This window comes from Apus apus, chromosome 18 (assembly GCF_020740795.1).
Source record: "Apus apus isolate bApuApu2 chromosome 18, bApuApu2.pri.cur, whole genome shotgun sequence".
NCBI classification, from domain to species: Eukaryota; Metazoa; Chordata; class Aves; order Apodiformes; family Apodidae; genus Apus; species Apus apus.
The window spans coordinates 5,884,358-5,902,713 of record NC_067299.1 but is presented as its reverse complement, the minus strand read 5'-3'; the positions used below and the strand labels follow the sequence as shown (position 1 = coordinate 5,902,713).

The following is an 18,356-nucleotide window of genomic DNA, read 5'->3' as shown; positions in this document are numbered from 1 at the left end:
GGCAGCAATAGGCTTCCCTCGATGTTGGACTAGATCCAGCTTAAAAGTTTCCATGAAATAAACTAGGCTAAGCACATCAGCTGCATAGAAACTAACTCGGTGTAACAGAAGCATCTGTTCTTCACATCCACCATTTTCTTAGTCTGAGCTTCCCAGTGCTGCCGTGACGGGAGCTGCCGGGACAGATCACTCAACACCGTCGTGCATCTACATGTCATGTCCCCACAGCCACTGGCCTGTTGCCTCCACACACTAGGGAGGAACTGGCCACTAGCAGGTAGCACACACACCATATAAACTACTTGACCAGGTAGCTTTTGTTTGTCAAAAACCAGCTTAATGTATTTCGTATGATGGCATTACAAAGTGAAATTAATGTCTGTAGCGAGACAGGCGAGGTGCACACCTCGGAACCATTTATACACAGTACAAAGCAAATGTTTACCCAAGTACAAATGAAACAGGTTGACAATTAGCTAATGTAGCTTTGTGGACATAAACCAGGTACATTCGAGCAGAACCAACATAAAATAAAAAGGAAACAGCCCTTTTCCTATCCCATGCTAAGAGCACGGTGGTTAGTGGTTTGGGAAGCCTCTGTCACGCTGAAAAATTTCCTTGCCGGGGTTTAATGTGTTTATTCTACTGCTACTCTGCTGGGATAAAAATAGCATCAGGAGGGCAGCCTAGCTGGACGAGGAGCCACTGCCAATACTACAGTAATTGACAACATACAATTCAGTCTCACACCTGTTTATTGTAAGTAATTCATAGATAACCACTTCTCGTACACATTTTCATATTGGCTTTTAATGCTCTGGGTATTTTTAAGCTCAGGGACACTCAGACTCCATCTAAGGGTCATCCCTGCTGACTGACCCAGCTCCAGAACACTACACCTACTGTGGGAAACTGGTGTGAGCTGGTATGGTGGCCACGGGGAACAGAGGTGGGCTTGGAAACTACACATCCCAACGTGCAAGGCCCCGGCGGTGCTGCGGGGCACAGATGTGTTTTGGGGCGTTTTGGGGTGTTTTGGGGTGCCTTGGCCTCACATGCCTCCTCTTGGCCAGAGCAGCCCAAGTCATGCAGCTGTCTGCACGCAAGGCTCTACACAGTGCAAAAACAAAGACCTCTACACACCTGGAGTGAGAACAGTGGTAACAAAGTCATAGCTACATATTCTTCTCTACATTTTTGTTTATTGAGACAAACTAATTAAAAGGCACAAACATAGGGCATATGTTTACATGGACATTATAACAAACATATACATTAAAAGTGTAGGAATGTGTTTCCTTTCTGCTAAACAGAAAGTTCCTAAGCTTTTATATATACAAAAGTTGTACAATTTGATGTCCTAAAGTACAAAAGATCATTTATAAAATTATTTTACACTAAGCTCTATTTTTTGTTGTTGTTGTTGTTTTTGTTTTACTATGTAGTCCAAGCCCCCTAGAACAGTTTCATGTAATGATACAGATACCTGTCACCTGAGCCAGCAGCCTGGCAATCACTGCTTGCACTGACATGGCAGGGTAGGAACAGCAGCAGTCCATCTGACTGGGCAGTCCTGCTAGCAACTCTGTGAAAATGCACACACTCATCTCCATAGCTTTCAACTTCATTAAGATAAAAACATCTCAACTGTAATTTTATTATTTTTTAATTTTTTTTTTTAATTATTTTTTCTTTTTCATGTAGAGTCTTGGGTTTAGGGTGTTTTGTTTTTTAAACAAAGTTTTTAAAAAGGTGAATATGTGACATGATAGTCTAAAAAGTATATCTGTTTCCCTAGATTTTGCTTTCTACTTTATGTACAGATAAACAGGTTAAGAAATAAAAAGCACATGTAGCTTAAAACATGTGTGACCATTTGTGGGGAAGTTCTGGGCTGGATGGTTCAAACCATCACCCCAGAACTCCCACAAACTGATAGAAATGTGTTAACACAATAGAAGAGTAACGTAAAAATGATGATGTTTGCAAATATTTACAAAGTTGAACAGATTTGCACAACACTTAATTAAGGAATAGGGGAGAAATTAAAAGACGCTCTCTGCTTGTCCTGGAGGGGCATCCTACCTAGTTAGTGGTTAGAATAAAAACTGTATACAATTTAATATAAGACAAAACTTCTAGTGAACAACTAACACGTCTGTCCCCCGCTGTTAACACCAGCAGGCTCTGATTGGGAGGCAAAGGGCATAAAAATCATACCCAGTGTCTCCAGAATCTTCCAGCTTAAAGCAATATTTCTTAAGTTTCAAAGCACTCCTTTTGCTCCTAGATAAGAGTCCCATAGGGGTCTGACTGTTCAGAGACCATGTTTACATACATTTCGACTCCTCTTCTGTCAGCCATGGCTGTTTCTCACCAAACAATAACAGTTTTTTTTTTTTTAAAAAAAAAGGTTGACTACAATGCTATATTCCCTTAGGGTAATATGTTGGGTAATATTTACATCTCCAAATATCAGGTCACAATCCCTATTATATGTTGAAGTTAGAATGATAAGTTATCATATGCTTTGCATATCAGAGCTGGTATCACCTTTCCCATAGGGAATGCTGCCTGAAATTACCATATTCCCAAAGGTAAAAATGCATATTTTCTCCAAAATGCATTTTTTTTTTTTTCAATGACAACATTGTAATGCATTTACTCATTTAAAAAAAAACAACAAAACAAAACAAAAAAAAAAGAAAAAAAAACATTAACACAGACAAAGATTCTACACTAGCTCAGAAACAGTGGATTTAACAACTGGCAAGTTAAAATGAGCCATCCACCCTGTTGAAGGTACAGAGGGGTCTTTGCTAGTGTTTAGATTAAAATAACTTCCTAAGTTATGATTTGGGGGATAAAACATAAAACTCTTTTTTTTTTTTCTTTTTAATTATTTTTTTTTAGAAAAAAAAAAAACTCTGGCAAAGAAGTATCTGCTCTAATTCTGCATCAACTAGAAGGTACAACTTCCTTTCAATGAAGTGCTCCAGTGAAACTCAAGGTGGAACCATATGAGCCAAATCAACAGGGGAAGATGCTACTAAGGTCTCTGATGGTGCATGTTGCCCCAGTGTCTTAGTCTGAATTTATTATTAACTAAAACAAAATGAAACAAGAACCAAAACAAAAGAACCAAAACAACAATAAAAAAGGAGAACCAAAACAAACAAACAAAAAAACAAAACAAAAAACCCCAACCAAACAAAACCCAAAAAAAAAAAACCCAAAACAAAACAAAACCTGCTGGTAAGGATTCCATTTTAATCCTTTTTAATACTGTTTAGAAACTCTTTACCAGGGAGGAGAGGTGGGCAAGGCCTGGGGCAGGAAAGGCATGCTCTCAACTGGTCTCATGGCTATGTTTAGGGGACCAGCTAACGTCATGGGTGTGGGGAGGTTCATGGGAGATGTTATAGTGACTGGATGGGCAATATTCACTGGAGCGGTTACTGGGGTGGGTAAATTGACTGGTGTGGTGAGCGTTAATGGAGATGTCATGGATAATGGACTGGTTATAGTTACAGGATGCCCTAGGTTCATCGGACTGGATATATTAACTGCACTTGATACATTTACTGGACTTCTCATGCTCATTGCAGCTGCCACTGTGACTGGGTTTGTGATAGTCCCAGAAGCCACAGAGGACGTTATATTGAATGGAGTAGTAAGAGTCACAGGCGTAGTAGCAGCAGTGGAGGTTTGGCACAAGTTAGCAGCTTCTAAAAATGAGACATAAAAAAGACAAAAAGTTTTTAACACATAAAAAACCATGGACAAGATTTAAAAAACAAAAACAGAAACAAAAACCAAACAAGAACAAGTACAAATTCCGGAATAATTTTCTTTAGGAATTATTAGTAATTAGTTAAAACTGTTAACATTCTATAGCCTGCAAGAAATACAAACTCTCATGCAGTTCATTTCAATTCAATATTATTTTTTTTCCTGAGAAGTCAAGTGAGGTTGTCTTTTATAAAAGAGGGTTTTGATGTTCATAAAAACAGTATCACACAATCAAAAAAATCCTCCCAAGAGGTACATTATAAATAGAGGAGAGAGTGTACATACCGAAGGGTACGTACTCTATAGCCTTCTCAAAGGTGAACTGACATTCTGTGAAGGTTTTAAAAAGTCATTATTAGGGACTGATAAGCAAAGCTCATTTCAATATTTACCTGCTTATTTCAGTCTTAATTATTGCTACTAAATCACTGATCACAGTACTTCTACTTAGCAATTTTCAAGGCCACCCAGTCAGTACATCTTTCAACCCCCATTATCTCCTCAACTGTCACACAAGCTCCACATCCAAGTTGTTCTGCTTTTGGGTTGTTGTTGTTTTTTTCACTTTGTTTTGCAGCAAGCAGGAATTAAGTGCCAAAGAAGGAGAAGCAGGGAGGGCAGTGCCCAGCCCTGTGACTGGTGAGCTCTGGCAGGGCTGGGCACTGGGGCAGTGTGTGGTGGGGGGGTCACCAGGCACCCCCTCAGAACCACTGCACCCAGCCTGGAAGGCTTCAGGAACAGAAGCAGGGTGCTGGAGGAGGGCAAAGGGAAGGGATGACTGCTAGGGAAACCAACAAAAATATATTCTACATCAACATTACAGCACTTCTAAAGTCGTGTCTTATTCCACATTTGTAGAGGAGGACACCAAGCTCAGTCTACACCCACGTTTCAGGAGGTAAGCCAGGAGCAAAGAGTCCACTCTTGCCACTCGGGCAATACAAATGTACCAAGACAGAGTTAACTTTGAAAGCAACATTAGCCCCATTCAAGGGTTACTGTTGGTTCTTCAAAGTCCATATCTAGGAGGGGTGGAAAGGAAGGGAAAGAGTGAAAAAATAAATAGAAAAATTGTGAAAACAAATCAGATTAGAGTAAAAAAAAAATCCCATATAGTGTTGTAAAGCCAACAAGCACAGGAGAACTAGCATGGAAACAGCAGCACCCAGGCCTGGCACTGACTGGGCTATACAAAGACACATCCCACCCACACCCCTTCCCCAGTGAAGTTAAACTAGTATCATCAGTCTCACAACATTTCTCCCCACCCACCTCTCTGTCCAGACCCAGTGTTTCTATTAAAACATATTCAATCATCTCAGTAAGAAAGGAAGGGAAGAGGGAACAAGACACAGGAAGGAACAACCAGGAAAAAAAAATTCTCAGAGGTTTTCTAAATCTGACACCCATTTGCTTAATCCATTTAGTGGCCTGATGATATTTAATATTTCTGTCATTGCTACAATTGAACATGAATAAGCTGTTTCTATACTGTCTGATCACAGAATTCAATTCAATTGGAATAACAAAGCAAAAGGAGCTAGCAGCCTAATGCACAAACAAGACCTAGAAAACAAGAAGAGTGAGGAAACTGAAAGGAAGATTAGGAGAAAAGAGGGAAAAAAAAAGTGAGTCAGAAACATTTATTACTAAAAACAGCTAGTGAAAAACAGTAAGTGGTCACTAAGAATTTCTCCTAAAGCATGTAATCCAGGATAGTCACATGATAGCACTGGAAATCAAACTGTTTTGGAAAGAATAAGCTAGAAGTAATGGAAGACTTTAAACTACTCTACTCCTAACAACACTAAATTGAAGCAATCTGTTCTTCACAAAATTGCCACACTGACCAAAGACAGGAAGTTATTCAGCTTCAACTACAGTAGCACAGGTAGATGTGAGCTGTGAGCTGGCAATCATGAAAACACCATCACTGATTACTTAAATTTGGTAATGAAAGAAAGCCCAGAGATATAGAAGAGTAAGTTCTATGAGTTCTAGAAAACTTGAAGCAAAGACAGTTACGTGATCATAATGTGAATGGAATAAATTGGGAGAGAAAAGATGAAAGGGACACAGAAAGCACCCACATGCAAACTGGTGATGATGTTACCACAGAGGGTGTTGTTTGTGTGTATATATATACATATGTATATGTACACAAGGTAACAACTGGTAAGTATGCATAAACACAGCTAAAAACCACATGCAAGCCAGAAAAACAGACTCTTGCCTTGGAGCAGACACAAACATCCCTTTATAATTGATGAGTGCTACGTCCACATTCAAGCAGAGAGGCCAAAGGGAAGCAAGCAATAAGGAGCTCATCTGCAGCAGCCTGATTTTGGTCATGGTATCCTCCTGCTAGTTTTAAGCTATTACTTGTAACATCAACAATGGAATTTCTCAGGTAAGACACCCTTTCCTGCCATCTTAATCTCCCTACATAACTGCAAACTCCAATATCTTATCAAATCAAGACCAAAAGTATTGTTTTGTTTTACCTTTCTTCCTTGCTTTGACGGCCTCTTCCCACAATCTCAGGGTCTCTACCTGCTTTCCAGGCCAACTTGTTACGTGTTGTTGCTGCTGCTGCTGTTGCTGCTGCTGCTGCTGTTGTTGCTGTTGCTGTTGTTGCTGCTGTTGTTGCTGCTGCTGCTGTTGTTGTTGTTGCTGCTGCTGCTGCTTCTGATTGCTGGTCTCTTCACTCATGCATGCTATGCCAATTAAGTAAGAACACAAATTCACCTTGAAAAGTTACTGTTTTCTGCTGAGATGACAAAGGCTTTCCATAAAGATTGTGTGGAATCTCACAGGATTCCAAGAACAAAAATCACAAAGCTGTTTAAAACCATATCATTAATTCTGTGTTTTATAAAACCACTTTTCCAAGATCTAAAAACCAAAACATAAGTCAGGAACATCTGCTTTCACTGCCAAAAATTAACTTTTTTTCTGATTATTTTGTTTGTATTTTAGAAAGAATGAAATAAAGACAATGAGTGTCTAGACCTGAGGCTGGTGAGCAGATTTCACTAAACTTCAGCTCCAGTTTAGAAACCAAAAAAAAGCCTTTTTACTTTTTATTGTAAGTATGACTCTAAAATATTCAGTTTACCTTAACAGAACAGAACAGCACGTTACTACTCTCTGGCCACATTACAGCTCATCACTTCCACCTCTAACAACTGCTGCACATGCCTCACATGAACTGGCTTAGCACCACCAAACTGCTTGGGAAGCCAGAGCTGTCAGCCTGTACCTTGAAAAATACTTCTCACCCAAATTTCATATTAAACCAAACAATCAAGCATTTTAGACATTCCCAGTACGTTCAAATTATCCAGGAGTAACAGGAAATGCAAAGATGTTTTAAACTAAAACTATTTAAAAGGCTTTACAAAGTTTCCAAAGATATGCCTTACTTCTCCCTCGATTCCTCTGAAAACTCGTATCACCCATCATGTAGGTTACCTTAAGTTACAAGTATTTTAATGGGGAAGATTTGAAAGTCAATTTTTCATCTGCTTACTAGGCACTCCCAGGCCCAGGCTTCAGCACTTCCACAGAGTTTCAGACTAGAAGGAACTATTACAAACATCTCACTTGAACTCCTGCACACTGCCAGTCAAATGCCATTAATGCCCAAAACATATCAGGGCTGGGTTTAAATGCTTTTCTTGTCAGCTACTGCCAGAAGGAGGAATCACTGAACCCTACGGTCAAAGCTCAGAAAAAAGCAGAGAAATCTTTCTCCTAATTTTGATGAGCTTTAGATGGGGATTCAAATCTGAAACTTGGGAACCCTCTTCTTTAAAAGATGGCTTATTCTCACAATGCAGGTCATTCCTAAGGGATAAGAGCACAGTCTAGCAGCAAACCAATTCCACAAATGCCAATTCTTGAGCTGGAGAAGATCCTGTCATCAAATCTGTATTTTTAAGAGGCTTGAACACCCAGACTGGGGGGGGACGTTTCCTCATTTTAACCGAATCACAGGTAATTCCCTTTGCAAACACATTGTTATCAGAAATGTTTTTAAAACGTTCACCTACTTTTATTGTTGATGCCTTGTTTACAGGTATTACAGTTGATACTTTGGCTCTGCCCGTGTGTCTTTAAGTGGCTGGTGATATATGCTGCACTCAGAAGTTTACCACAGATATTACACGATACCTTTCCTTCATGGCGCACCATGTGTGTCCGCAGTCTGTCTTTGGTGGCAAAGGCAGCAGTGCACGTCTAGATGAAGGACAACAAGTTACACATGAAGGGCAAGACAGCAGCACTACAGCCTGAACTACACGCCCTTTGTGAGCCTGCTGTGCCTCCTGGGTGCAAACAGTACCCGAAGGATACAGACAGCCTTAAGTTTTAAATCGTGTTTATAGCGAAACCAAAATCGATCTACTAAACAGAGACTGAAAATGGAAGTTGGTTTCTGAGACAATCAGGATAGAAATCACACTTGACACTGATTGAACTTTCTTACAATACTGAGGTGCCTCACCTAACAAAGTAAGAGTTAGCTTATTAAAAAAAGGTATTTGATAGAGTTTTACAAATATGAGCCTGATGTCTTACATTGCTCAATCAGAACAAGGAAATAAAACCTTTTTCTAACACTTATTCTTTCTACACAAGACTCTTTGTTTAAACGATGAGTCACTTAAAAGCAGGTTGGAACAAGTATGGATATTCCAAGGAAAACAGTTAATTGTTGAAGGGCAGTCCAGTTATTTCGCTTGTACTCAAGTCATCAACTTACAACAACTTGCTTTTGCCTTCCAGCAAAATAACGGATCCACAAGCAACAACTCCAATCCATTTTAAATGGATATACAAGGAGACATTTAATTTGAATATGCTGAGAAACACACTGCACACGTTACCCCGTAATCAGCACTGAGCTGATGATGCTGTTAGAATCCTTTCTCTAAGTTAAGCATATCATAAAACAGAGCCCTACAGTGTTTCCAAAAGAAGGAAAAAACCTCTAAAAGTCCTAAAGAAGTAGCCCCAGGATCCTTTTAAACTGCTTCTGCACTTATATCAGAACTCAGTGGATGAGACTTGGTTGCTGCACTTGCTTTTCAAGGAAAAGTCCAGAAGCAAATACCTCTCTGGAAAGATTATTCACCTGAGATTCTAAGGATAAAATAACGTATTGTTCCTAATAAATCATTTTAGCCCTTACTTGGCATTTGAAGGGTCTCTCTGTTGAGTGAACATGTTTAACGTGACAGCTTAAATGATCAGGCCTGCAAAAAAGAGAGGAACAGGAAAGAAAATGCGCACTGTTACAAATACATAGAGCAGACACCTTGGCTGGGGGTGCTGAACACCGTGCTGGTGAGCCCCCCCAGCCCACAACCCACTGCACAGCCAGAATAAATACACTCCTGGTACCTACACAGTGCCTTTCAGCTACAGGAACACATAGTTACACTGAGACCCAACCTGCAGTTTAAAACTTATCCATGTTTTTCTCACACACCCAAAAATGGTACATTTGGTCGTACCTTGTGTAAAGGTGACAGAACAACAGCTCTAAAGGTTGAGGTTTTCACTGTTGAAGCGCAGATATAAATACAGGCAGCAGCAGTGCAGGCTCCCCCACAATGCTCTGTCAGTTCAGCTCAACCTTCCTTCAAAACAAGGAGACAATTTGCCCGCCATGCCCTGTTTGGTCACTGACCTTTGTCAAGGCTGGTAAAGGGGCTCGGTGGTCACCACCAGAGACACGGACACGTGTCCTACAGGACCTGGATTAAGGTCATGAAATCACTTCATTCTCATAGAAGAGAGACCACTTTCAGCCTCTGCCAATCTGGCTCACATCAAGACCCATGCCCTAGAGGTAAACAAGGCTCTTTTATCCCCTCACCAATCTTCTAAGATGTCTGTTTCTCCTAGCCCCTCGCTATGATAGCTTAACCCTTCTTGGTTACGAAAAGCCAATACTTGAGCTCGCCTGGGATTTTCTACATGGTACCTCGAGAAGCCTTTTCCACAAACACCACAGGTGTAGGGTTTCGTGATGCCACCTTCGTGAGACCTCACGTGGTAGGTCATGCGATCCTTTCTCTTGAAGCGCTGATTGCAAATTGGACATTCAAAGGGTTTTTCATCCGAGTGGGACAGCTTGTGCCGGTTGAGGTGGTAGACATCCCTGAAGGCCTTTCCGCACATCTCACAAGCGTGGTTCTTCTTCACGGGCTTGCTGGGCTTCTTCACGGTCTGAGTCACTGGCATGGCCGTCGCGCCGGCACTACTGCTGGGGTTGGTGGCAGAGGAAGACGTAGTGACTGTGGACAGGATGCCCGCGATCGTCGAAACCAATGAACTTCGGCTGTTGTCACCAGCGATGGTCGAGATAAGGGGCACCATTGTGGTGGGAGTTTTCTTTGGCCGTGACACTAACTTTATCCCTGTGTGGCAGGACTCGTGACGCCTCAAATGGTAGCTGTCCCTGAAAGCTTTGCTGCAGTAAGTGCACACAAAGGAGGTTTTAGGTTTTTCCTTTTTAATCCCAACAATAGCATCCTTTAATGTTTCTGGTGCAGGTTGAGGTTTCTGCGTTATTGGTAAGGGCAGAATCGGCTTCTGATCGGGTGGCTCAACAGCAGAGCTCAGGAGAGGCAACAAACTGTTCTGTGCTGCCTGCTGTTGGTGATGTGAGGCTTCGTGTGCCTAAAACCAAACATTCACACTTAAATTCTATTGATGGGTGCTCACTCTGACACGGTGAGAACATTTACAAGCTACAGGAAAGCATGTTCTAGACCAAAAGCCACTGAAGTAACAACTGGAAAAGGTTACATAATTTTGGTTTTGGACAGGATAAACCACGCACGCTTTAAATGCACTGGCTGTGCAGATTCTGTGGGAAGTGTAGGAAGACACACATCATAACAATCAAATAATGATTAAGTTTCCGGAGGGCAACACTTCTTATGGAAAACAAGGAGGTGCTTGTCAGATCTCTTACTAACACAGCGTTTGATCTTTACATAACAGATAACCTGTTTTGCTAACGATCATATCAGGTGCCACCTTGGGACTACCATGGGAGTGTATGAATGTACTGAGGGGAGTTGCAAAATCAGACCCCACCTTTAAACTGAGCTTGGTGCACACCGAGAACTAAACTGCAGCCAGAGAGAGCCTGGATGCGATAAAGCGTCTTATTTAAACAAGGTGTTCATGCCACTGTGTTAGCACTGAAACCAAAGCAACTCAAACCGAGGGCTGTCTAAAGCCACATTTCTATATTTAGCCAAGTTCCCACTGACCACTGTGCTCTTTGAGTCTGGAAACTATTAAGAATAGAGACATGTTCTTTTTCTTTTCATCAGCAGCTACTTTGTGAGAGGAAGAGCAGCTGATCAATAAGCACCGATGGACATCTAGAGATGGCGGAAAATACGGCAGGGGGGGGAAAAAAACCAAACACCTCAAAACTGTTTCAAAACAGCTGATACCAACTGACTCTGCATCAGTGGGAGAAGCTAAAGGGGAGAGGCAGAGGGGGACCCCCCAGGAGCGTGTCCTGGCAAGCACTGCTCAGCTGAGCTGCAGCCTGCGCTGCTACAGGCTGCCCTACAACATGCTTGTATTAGGTATTGTTTATTCTAAGGCAGAAAACACTGTTATTAAAAATCACCCAGTCAGACTGGGACAAAACCCTAGCAGATAAAAATTTAAAGTGGTTTAGAAACCACACAGACCAATTCAGCCTAATGGAGCATTAAAATAAATCACTCCAGCACCTTAAGCCAGTTTAAGTGCATCTGTATTCAAGATGTGCCTCGGTCTCACCGGACCAGTTTTAAATCAGTCTCGTTATTAACGTACCAAGTCTGAAGCTGAGTTTGGGGAAACTTGCATTCCCATTAGATCAGCACTGCAGCCTTCCAGGACTTCATCCCTACGGTTTCCTTCACAAAATAACGTGACTTGAGGCTGTGGGAGCTGAATAAAATGCTGTGCTGGCCTGCAACCCCCAACTCATCTACTTTTACACTAGTTGAGGATGGACAGCTGTATGAAATACACTCAAATACTCTTCCTACAAGAGTCTGTTTTCCTTTGGAGAAGTCAGTATTTCTAGAAGCTCACTTTGGGACTTTTTCTTAGCTGCATCCAAGCCCCAGCTACTTTGCCCCTACCCATGGCAGGAGCAACTGCAGCCCCTCAGTGCAGCGGGGGCTCCGGCCTCCCCCAGCACTGCACCAGCCCTGCAGAACCTTAGCCTCTCATTTTTCAGGAGCATGATGTCGGTGATCTTTGGATAAAAGCCACCAGCGGATACAAACACTAACCCATGTGGGTATGAATACGTGCTCCCTAACACTCCAAGCCCATCTGACAGGAAAACAGCTCACGGGAGAAAGCCGGGCTTGGTACAACAACGAGAGACAAAACTAGTGGGAATCGTTAGGAGCAAGGCCAGCCCATCCGCTTTTATCTGCATTTTATGCCCCATCTGTGCCAAAGTTTGGGATGCAACAGGTAAGCTGAGCATGGCCACAGTGTGCCCTGCCACAGCAGCCACCTCAAACCACAGCCCTGGAGGCTGCTGTGCAGCAGGAATTGCTGAGGAGTGAGGGCAGGGCTCTCCTGGAGGCTCAGAACCAGAGCACAGCACAAGCTCCAGCCTCTCCAGCAAACTTTTCCCTGACTTCCGTGACGACTGTGGATTTTCAACCATTTCTTTTCCGTGGTTTGAAAAGGTGATTGAGAATCTACATTGCATCAAAAGAATAGAGTATGTACAACACACACCGAAAGTACAGCATTAAGCAAGCTGCGTGCTTGAGCAGAGGTTCAATTTTAAGAAAATTCTGAAATGTTTTACAGCCAACTTTAAATAAGCATTGAACAATGTTGTTAAACTGCACCAGAAGACACTTAAGAGCACCTAAGGATAGCTCCAGAGATACAGTTTCAAAGGCAGAGCTAGCAGATCGGATAATAGAGAGCCCAAATCCTTTGGACGAGGTTCAAACTTATGCAGTTTATGGATATTTTTAAGCCTTAAAGAATCGTCAGCACTTCAAGGTAATGATGCACTTATTCCTACAGAACCAACAGACAGTGGACATAAAACAATGTATATTCATAGGGCTGCAGGCCATGAAGCTGCTGCTTATGTAAGTCTGCTTATCTTGGTTCCCAGATAGCCAGCGTTATTAGCAGCGCTGTCTTTCTAACAACCCCTCTCTGCAACATGCAGTGTTCCACAGTTTCCAAGGGCTGGCTGCATTAAAGCCTTTTAAAAAAGGATCATACAGTGGGGTTTTTTTTAACTCACTGTTCGAGAAGGGGAGACAGCACCTGCTGCATGCCTCTCGTGAGTCATTTTTATTCAGGCACAGACCACGGTTTTACTTGACCCAGCATTAATGTCAAGTCAACGCCTTTGTGATATTTGGATTCCCTGGGACAGGCTCTGGTGCAAAATACCCTCATTCTATCACTAATTTTTTTTCTTTCCTGGGGGGCAGTAAACAAAAACCACTGCAATTCGTGACCCGGAGTGGTAGGATGTGGCACTGTGAACTTCCAATGCCAGAGGCTAAAATATTTTTGCACTCCAGCCTTAATGTGAGAGCAACAAATTAGCATGAGTCATATCTTGAGCACTCCGTTTGATGGATGATTCCTCCTCACATTAACAGATACAACTTTCACTTTCCAAGCAGATACTAAAAGTGGTTTTCAAAATAGGCATTTCAGGGGACTAATAATATCCGAACAAGAGCTACTTATTCAGTCTCACACTTGTTTCTTTAAAAAGATACAATGCATCGAGATGCCACCTAAGCACGATCAAACAACTTTATTTGGAAAGAGCAATTTACAGTCACATACCCCATTGCTAGCAAGACTAAAATTAAGACATTGCAACCTCCCCTAAAGACACTTTGCTAAAAATTACAACTTTACACACCGGGTATTAAACTGTTCTTTAGAAATCTTGTCACAGCTGAAACACACACTTGGTAAAACTCCCCCCTGGTGAAGAATGAGCGTGTATCAAGTCACTTCCACTTGTTATTAAGTGGAGAGGGGGCCCGGGAGGGGCTTTTAAATCCACTTTTTCTTACTAGTTTTAACTAATCTTGGCTGACAGGCTGTTGAGAACAGGAAGAAGAAAAACTGAAGTCCCATCAGGAGTCTCTTAACAGCACTTTCTGCCAGGTGCATTAGGATGCTCGCCACCCTAAATCACTGGGTTAACAAAATCACTCAAGAAACAATATTCAGCATTTATTGTGAGGTCTTTAAGCTTTATTCTTTGGAGCCAAAAAAAAAAAAAAAAAAGGAAAATTTCCACGTCAGTTTTATGAAGATGCTTCCAAGTCACACACAGCTAAGTACATTAGGAGAGCGAACTGCTTGACTTCTTAATTAAAAGCAGCAAAGTCTACTCCTAAATCAAAGTGTGACATGGCTACTTCAAAATACAGTATCCTTCAAAAAAAAAAACCAAAACACAGCACTAGAGACGAGCAGCAAGAAGCTGGACACGTACTTCAAAGTATTGCTTGGCATTTCTCACAGAGGTTGCTGCAATACCACAGTGCCAGCCGACAAATAATTTCCCCTGGAAAACTCTCATCTGTGAGCTGGGGAGGCAGAAAGGCGATAAAACAGCCCCAACTCGGAGGGAGATGGCCCTAAACTAAGGAGATTAACTTCTTAGCGTGAAGTTTCCTATGTGCGAATCACAACTGCCCACTAGAGTGAGAAATAATTCTCGAGACCTCAGCCAAACTCGATGGCATCACCCGCCTTCATCACCAAAAAGGCGGAAAACCCAGCGCCCAGCTCCCGGTACCGGCTCCCCGGGAACATTCCCAGCATGTTTTCAGAGACAGAACACCCGAGCCAGTGACTCATCCCTCATTCCAAGGGAATAATTTCCCCGTCTCTAAAGGAACGGGGCTCACTCTTGGCGGATTTATTCATTCAACTCAGGTTTTCAAACTCGTGTCACGGGTTGGGTTTGGGTTTAATTCCGAGGACAGTGAGTAAGCGAGCGACCAGCCGCTGGGACCGTGCAAAAAAGGATTATTTTACCTCGAGAAAGGTGACGTGCGGGGCTTTTTTTATTTATCCCCCCCCCCCCCGCCGCTGCTGCAATTGCACATTTTACGTTTTAAAAAAAAACACCAAAAAAAAAAAAAAAAGCAGGAGGCATCAGAAAACAATCTGGCGTGAAAGGGGCTCGGCTCACAAAAGCCAGCGGAGGATTTATTTTTTAATTATTTTATTCTTTTTTTTTTTTTTTTTTTTAAGTACACTGGGTTTTCTTGGGAATTACATAAACAGCGGTGTTTTTAAGTCTGTCTTTCGCAGACAGAAGGGGGGAAAATTGTGACTCAGTTGGCAAAGGGAGGGGTTGCACGCTCCACCGTCCCTATTCCTCCCGATTACCGTTAGCATTTTGCCAGTTTTTACAGAAATCCGGCCCGCTCGCGTCCTATTTTAAAAGAAAACAAGCTCCCTCGTCACCCGGCCCCTGAGTCAGGCTGTTTAAAGAGGGATTAATTTATTCTCCCAGACACGGTGTTTGTTCCATCGGGGTTTTGTTAGAGCCCGGTGGAAGGCTGGTGGGGTGGGTTGTTGTTGTTTGGGTTGGTTGTTGTGGGGTTGTTTTTTTTTTGGTTGTTGCTTGGTTTTGCTTTTTTTGGCCGAGGTGGGGGGGGCGGGGAGTGGGGAGAGAAAAAAAAAAAAAAAAGGCAAAAAAAGCGCGATTTCGGGTTTTGGGGGGGAAGACCAAAAAAAAAAAAAATTTTTAAAAATAAAATAAAAGCATTTATCTCTTGAAAAAAATAATAATGAAAGGGAAAAACCAGCGCGGGGCGGCGGCGGAGGAGAGCCGGGCGCGATCGGCTGGGGGGGAGGCGGGCGGGGAGAAAGTGCAGGAGGGAAAGGAGGGAAAAGCGCTGCCGGCGGCGCGGGGCCGGGTCAGCCGCTGCCCCGGGCGGGCCGGGCCGGGCCGGGCCCCGCCACTGCCGCGGGCCGGGCCGGGGAGGCGGGCGGGAGGCCGGGCGGCGGCGCTGAGTGACAGCCCCGGCCTAGCGGGGAGCCCGGCGGGGCGGCCGCCCGCCCGCGGCCGCTGAGGGGAGGGGGGGCGCGGGCAGCGCCGGCCGCCGCGGGGCCTCACCTGAAAGAGGAACGCGGTCCAGTTGGCCTCCATGGCGGGGGCGTCCCGGCCCTCGGCGGGCGGCGGCGGCGGCTCCGGCGGCGCGGTCCCCCCCCTCCCTCCCCCGGGCCCCAGCTACATGGAGCCGACAACAAAGCGGCGGCGGCGGCGGCGGCTCAACATGGCAGCGCCGAGCGGCCGCTTCCGCTAACCTCCGGGCTGCACCACTGCGGCCCAGAGGGGGGAGGCGGCGGCGCGGCGGCCCGGCGGGGCGGCGCGGGCCCGGGCAGCCGCGGCGCCGCCCCCGCCGCTCCCCTCGCCTCGGGGCGGGCGGCGGACCCGGGGCGGCGCGGCGGGGCGGCGGGGCGAGCGGCGGGGCCGGGGCGGCGCGGCGGGCCAGCCGCCCCCCCCGCGGGGCTGGCAATGGGCCGGTCCCGGGCTGGGGAAGCCGAGGCGAGCTGTGGCGAGAGAAGATGGAGGAGCGGGCGAGGTGTCCAGGGCCGCGGCTGCCGCGCCCCGGCTCGGCCCGGCCCGCGGGGGCCGCACCGCGCCGCCCGCCCTCCCCTTCTCCCCTCCCCGCCCGCCCGCCCGCCGCCCCCGCCCGCCGCGCGGGGAGGGAGCCGCGGGGGCGGCGGGGGGCGGCTTCGCCCGCGGGTGCGGGCCGGGGCGGGCGGGGGCCCCGCACGTGCCGCCCCGCCCGCCGGCGGCAGCGCCGGGACCCGCGGGGGGAAGAGGGGGGAGCGGGGCCGTGCCCGGGGGGTCGCCCGGCGCCGCGTCGGCCTCGGCCCCCCGGGGATCGACCTCAGCTCAATCGGGCATCGACCTCGGGTCCCCCCGGGGGCCGGCCTGAGCCCACCCGGGCGGCTGCCGCCTGCAGCGGGCCCTGTGCGGCTCTGCCGGGCCGTGGGGTTCCTGGGGTGCAGAGCCCTCCCTCAGCACCCCGGGGGGACCGTCCCCACAGCCCCGGGGTCCCGCCGGGCTCCCCACAGGGTGGCTGTGCCCTCCCCAAGCTGTGCAGCCTGGAGCCTGGTGGCCCAGGGGCTTCTCCTCCACGTCGAGTTCTCCCGCACACCTCAAGAGCTGCAAACCGACTGGGTTTGCGTGTATCTAAGTTATCTGCAGCGCAGCACCTGAATGCAAATCAAAGCCGCAAGCAATTAAGTATATACTTACCGTTAATTACGTGTTTACACACATCAAGCACATCCCTGACAGGCAGCAGGGAGGGCTCCTTGCTCCTCCCCACGGCTCTCGGGGAGCGTGTGTGGGGTCAAAGGGGGCACCTGCGGGGTGTGTTGGGCATCGCTTGGGCCGGCGCAGGAAAAAACACGAGCGCGGCGGGTTAAACGCTGCAAGAGGATGGCTGGTTTTAAAACCAAGCCTCACAGACAAGGGCTGTCCTCCCTGGGACCTGGGGAGGTGAGAACAGGCTTACAGGACTTCATAATTTTTTTTTTTTAATTCTCCCTGCCCTGGCTCTGATCCATCCTCTTTGCCCAGGCCCTGACCCACGCTGCACCTCGGAGGGCTCGGCGGCACCGGCAGCACCCGGCAGGTCGGGTGCTGAAGAACAACACAGCGGTGCCGCCGCGGCCTGACCTCGGTAAGCAGGGTTAAACACGGCTCACGTCGATGGACGCTCCTGCAGTACTTCCTCACCGGTGAGCCGGGCGATTTTTCTTGTCTCCTGTTAGAGATAAGGCAGGGCTGGTCCCAAAGCTCCAGCTCTGGGTAGCGCTGGTGCTGCCGTGGGACTGCCAGGACAGAGTGGCCGGTGGCAAAGGACTCCCTGGGGGTCCCAGCTCGCTGCCTCAGCCACCGCTTTGTACAATCCTGGACGAGCCACCTGGCTCCTGCCGTGCTGGTCTTCGGCCTTCCCCGGGTGTTTCTTCACTTTCCAAGAACATTGCAAAACAAAAGTGGTTCTGCTCAGAGCCGCGCTTGTGGTTGTTTTGTGCCTCTCAGGCTACCTCTGCCAAAGCCCCGAATTAAGAAAAGCAAACCAAAAAAGGCATCGGAGGGGTTTGCTGGTGCACTTGCAACAGGCTCTCCCAGCCCTGCCAGGGTCGCGCTGGCCCAGCTCACCTGTGGACCATCAGTTCTGCTCAGCACAGATGCTCTTCCAGCTGCTGTGCAGGGAGAGCCACAGCATCACCCCCCTCTACCCTGCGTGCCCCCTCTGGATAGTTTCTCTCTCCTGCCCTTTATTCCATCCCCAGCACTGCCACCAGGAGAGGAAACCCATGTCTGTAGAGAAGGGGACACAACTGCCACTCCTGGTCCTTTCCCCCCCACCCCTGCCCAGGTCGGTCAGTTATTTTTGTTAACGCTTATTAATGAAGACTTGGGAGGGCTCTCTTTGTTAAGGGCTCACACTCACTTCAATTAAAGGCTAAGAAAACTACCC

At 46.3% G+C, this 18,356-nt stretch overlaps 1 protein-coding gene across 2 annotated transcripts; it reads right to left on the bottom strand.

Annotated features, from left to right (window-relative positions):
- Positions 1-1,182: 1,182 nt before the first annotated feature.
- Positions 1,183-16,089, bottom strand: VEZF1 (vascular endothelial zinc finger 1). Of its 2 annotated transcripts, none has more exons than XM_051635306.1 (7): positions 15,971-16,089; positions 9,767-10,485; positions 8,990-9,053; positions 7,848-8,034; positions 6,297-6,509; positions 4,078-4,122; positions 1,183-3,728 (listed from the first exon to the last, which is right to left on the bottom strand). In XM_051635306.1, exons 1-7 carry the CDS (start codon positions 16,001-16,003, stop codon positions 3,301-3,303), a joined length of 1,689 nt encoding a protein of 562 aa, XP_051491266.1. In that variant the 5' UTR covers positions 16,004-16,089; the 3' UTR covers positions 1,183-3,300. The 2 variants fall into 2 exon arrangements, with proteins under 2 accessions (XP_051491266.1, XP_051491267.1); XM_051635307.1 differs by having other exon boundaries at positions 9,788-10,485.
- Positions 16,090-18,356: the final 2,267 nt, after the last annotated feature.

Bases quoted from the DNA above. Each gene is read 5' to 3' on its own strand.
- VEZF1 (XM_051635306.1), bottom strand. From the start codon at position 16,003: ATGGAGGCCAACTGGACCGCGTTCCTCTTTCAG. The intron at 8,035-8,989 runs GTAAGGGCTAAA...TCCTTCATCTAG, and splicing joins AGAGACCCTTCAAATGCCAA to ACGTGCACTGCTGCCTTTGC. The intron at 4,123-6,296 runs GTAAAACAAAAC...AAACCTTCACAG, and splicing joins CGTCAAAGCAAGGAAGAAAG to AATGTCAGTTCACCTTTGAG.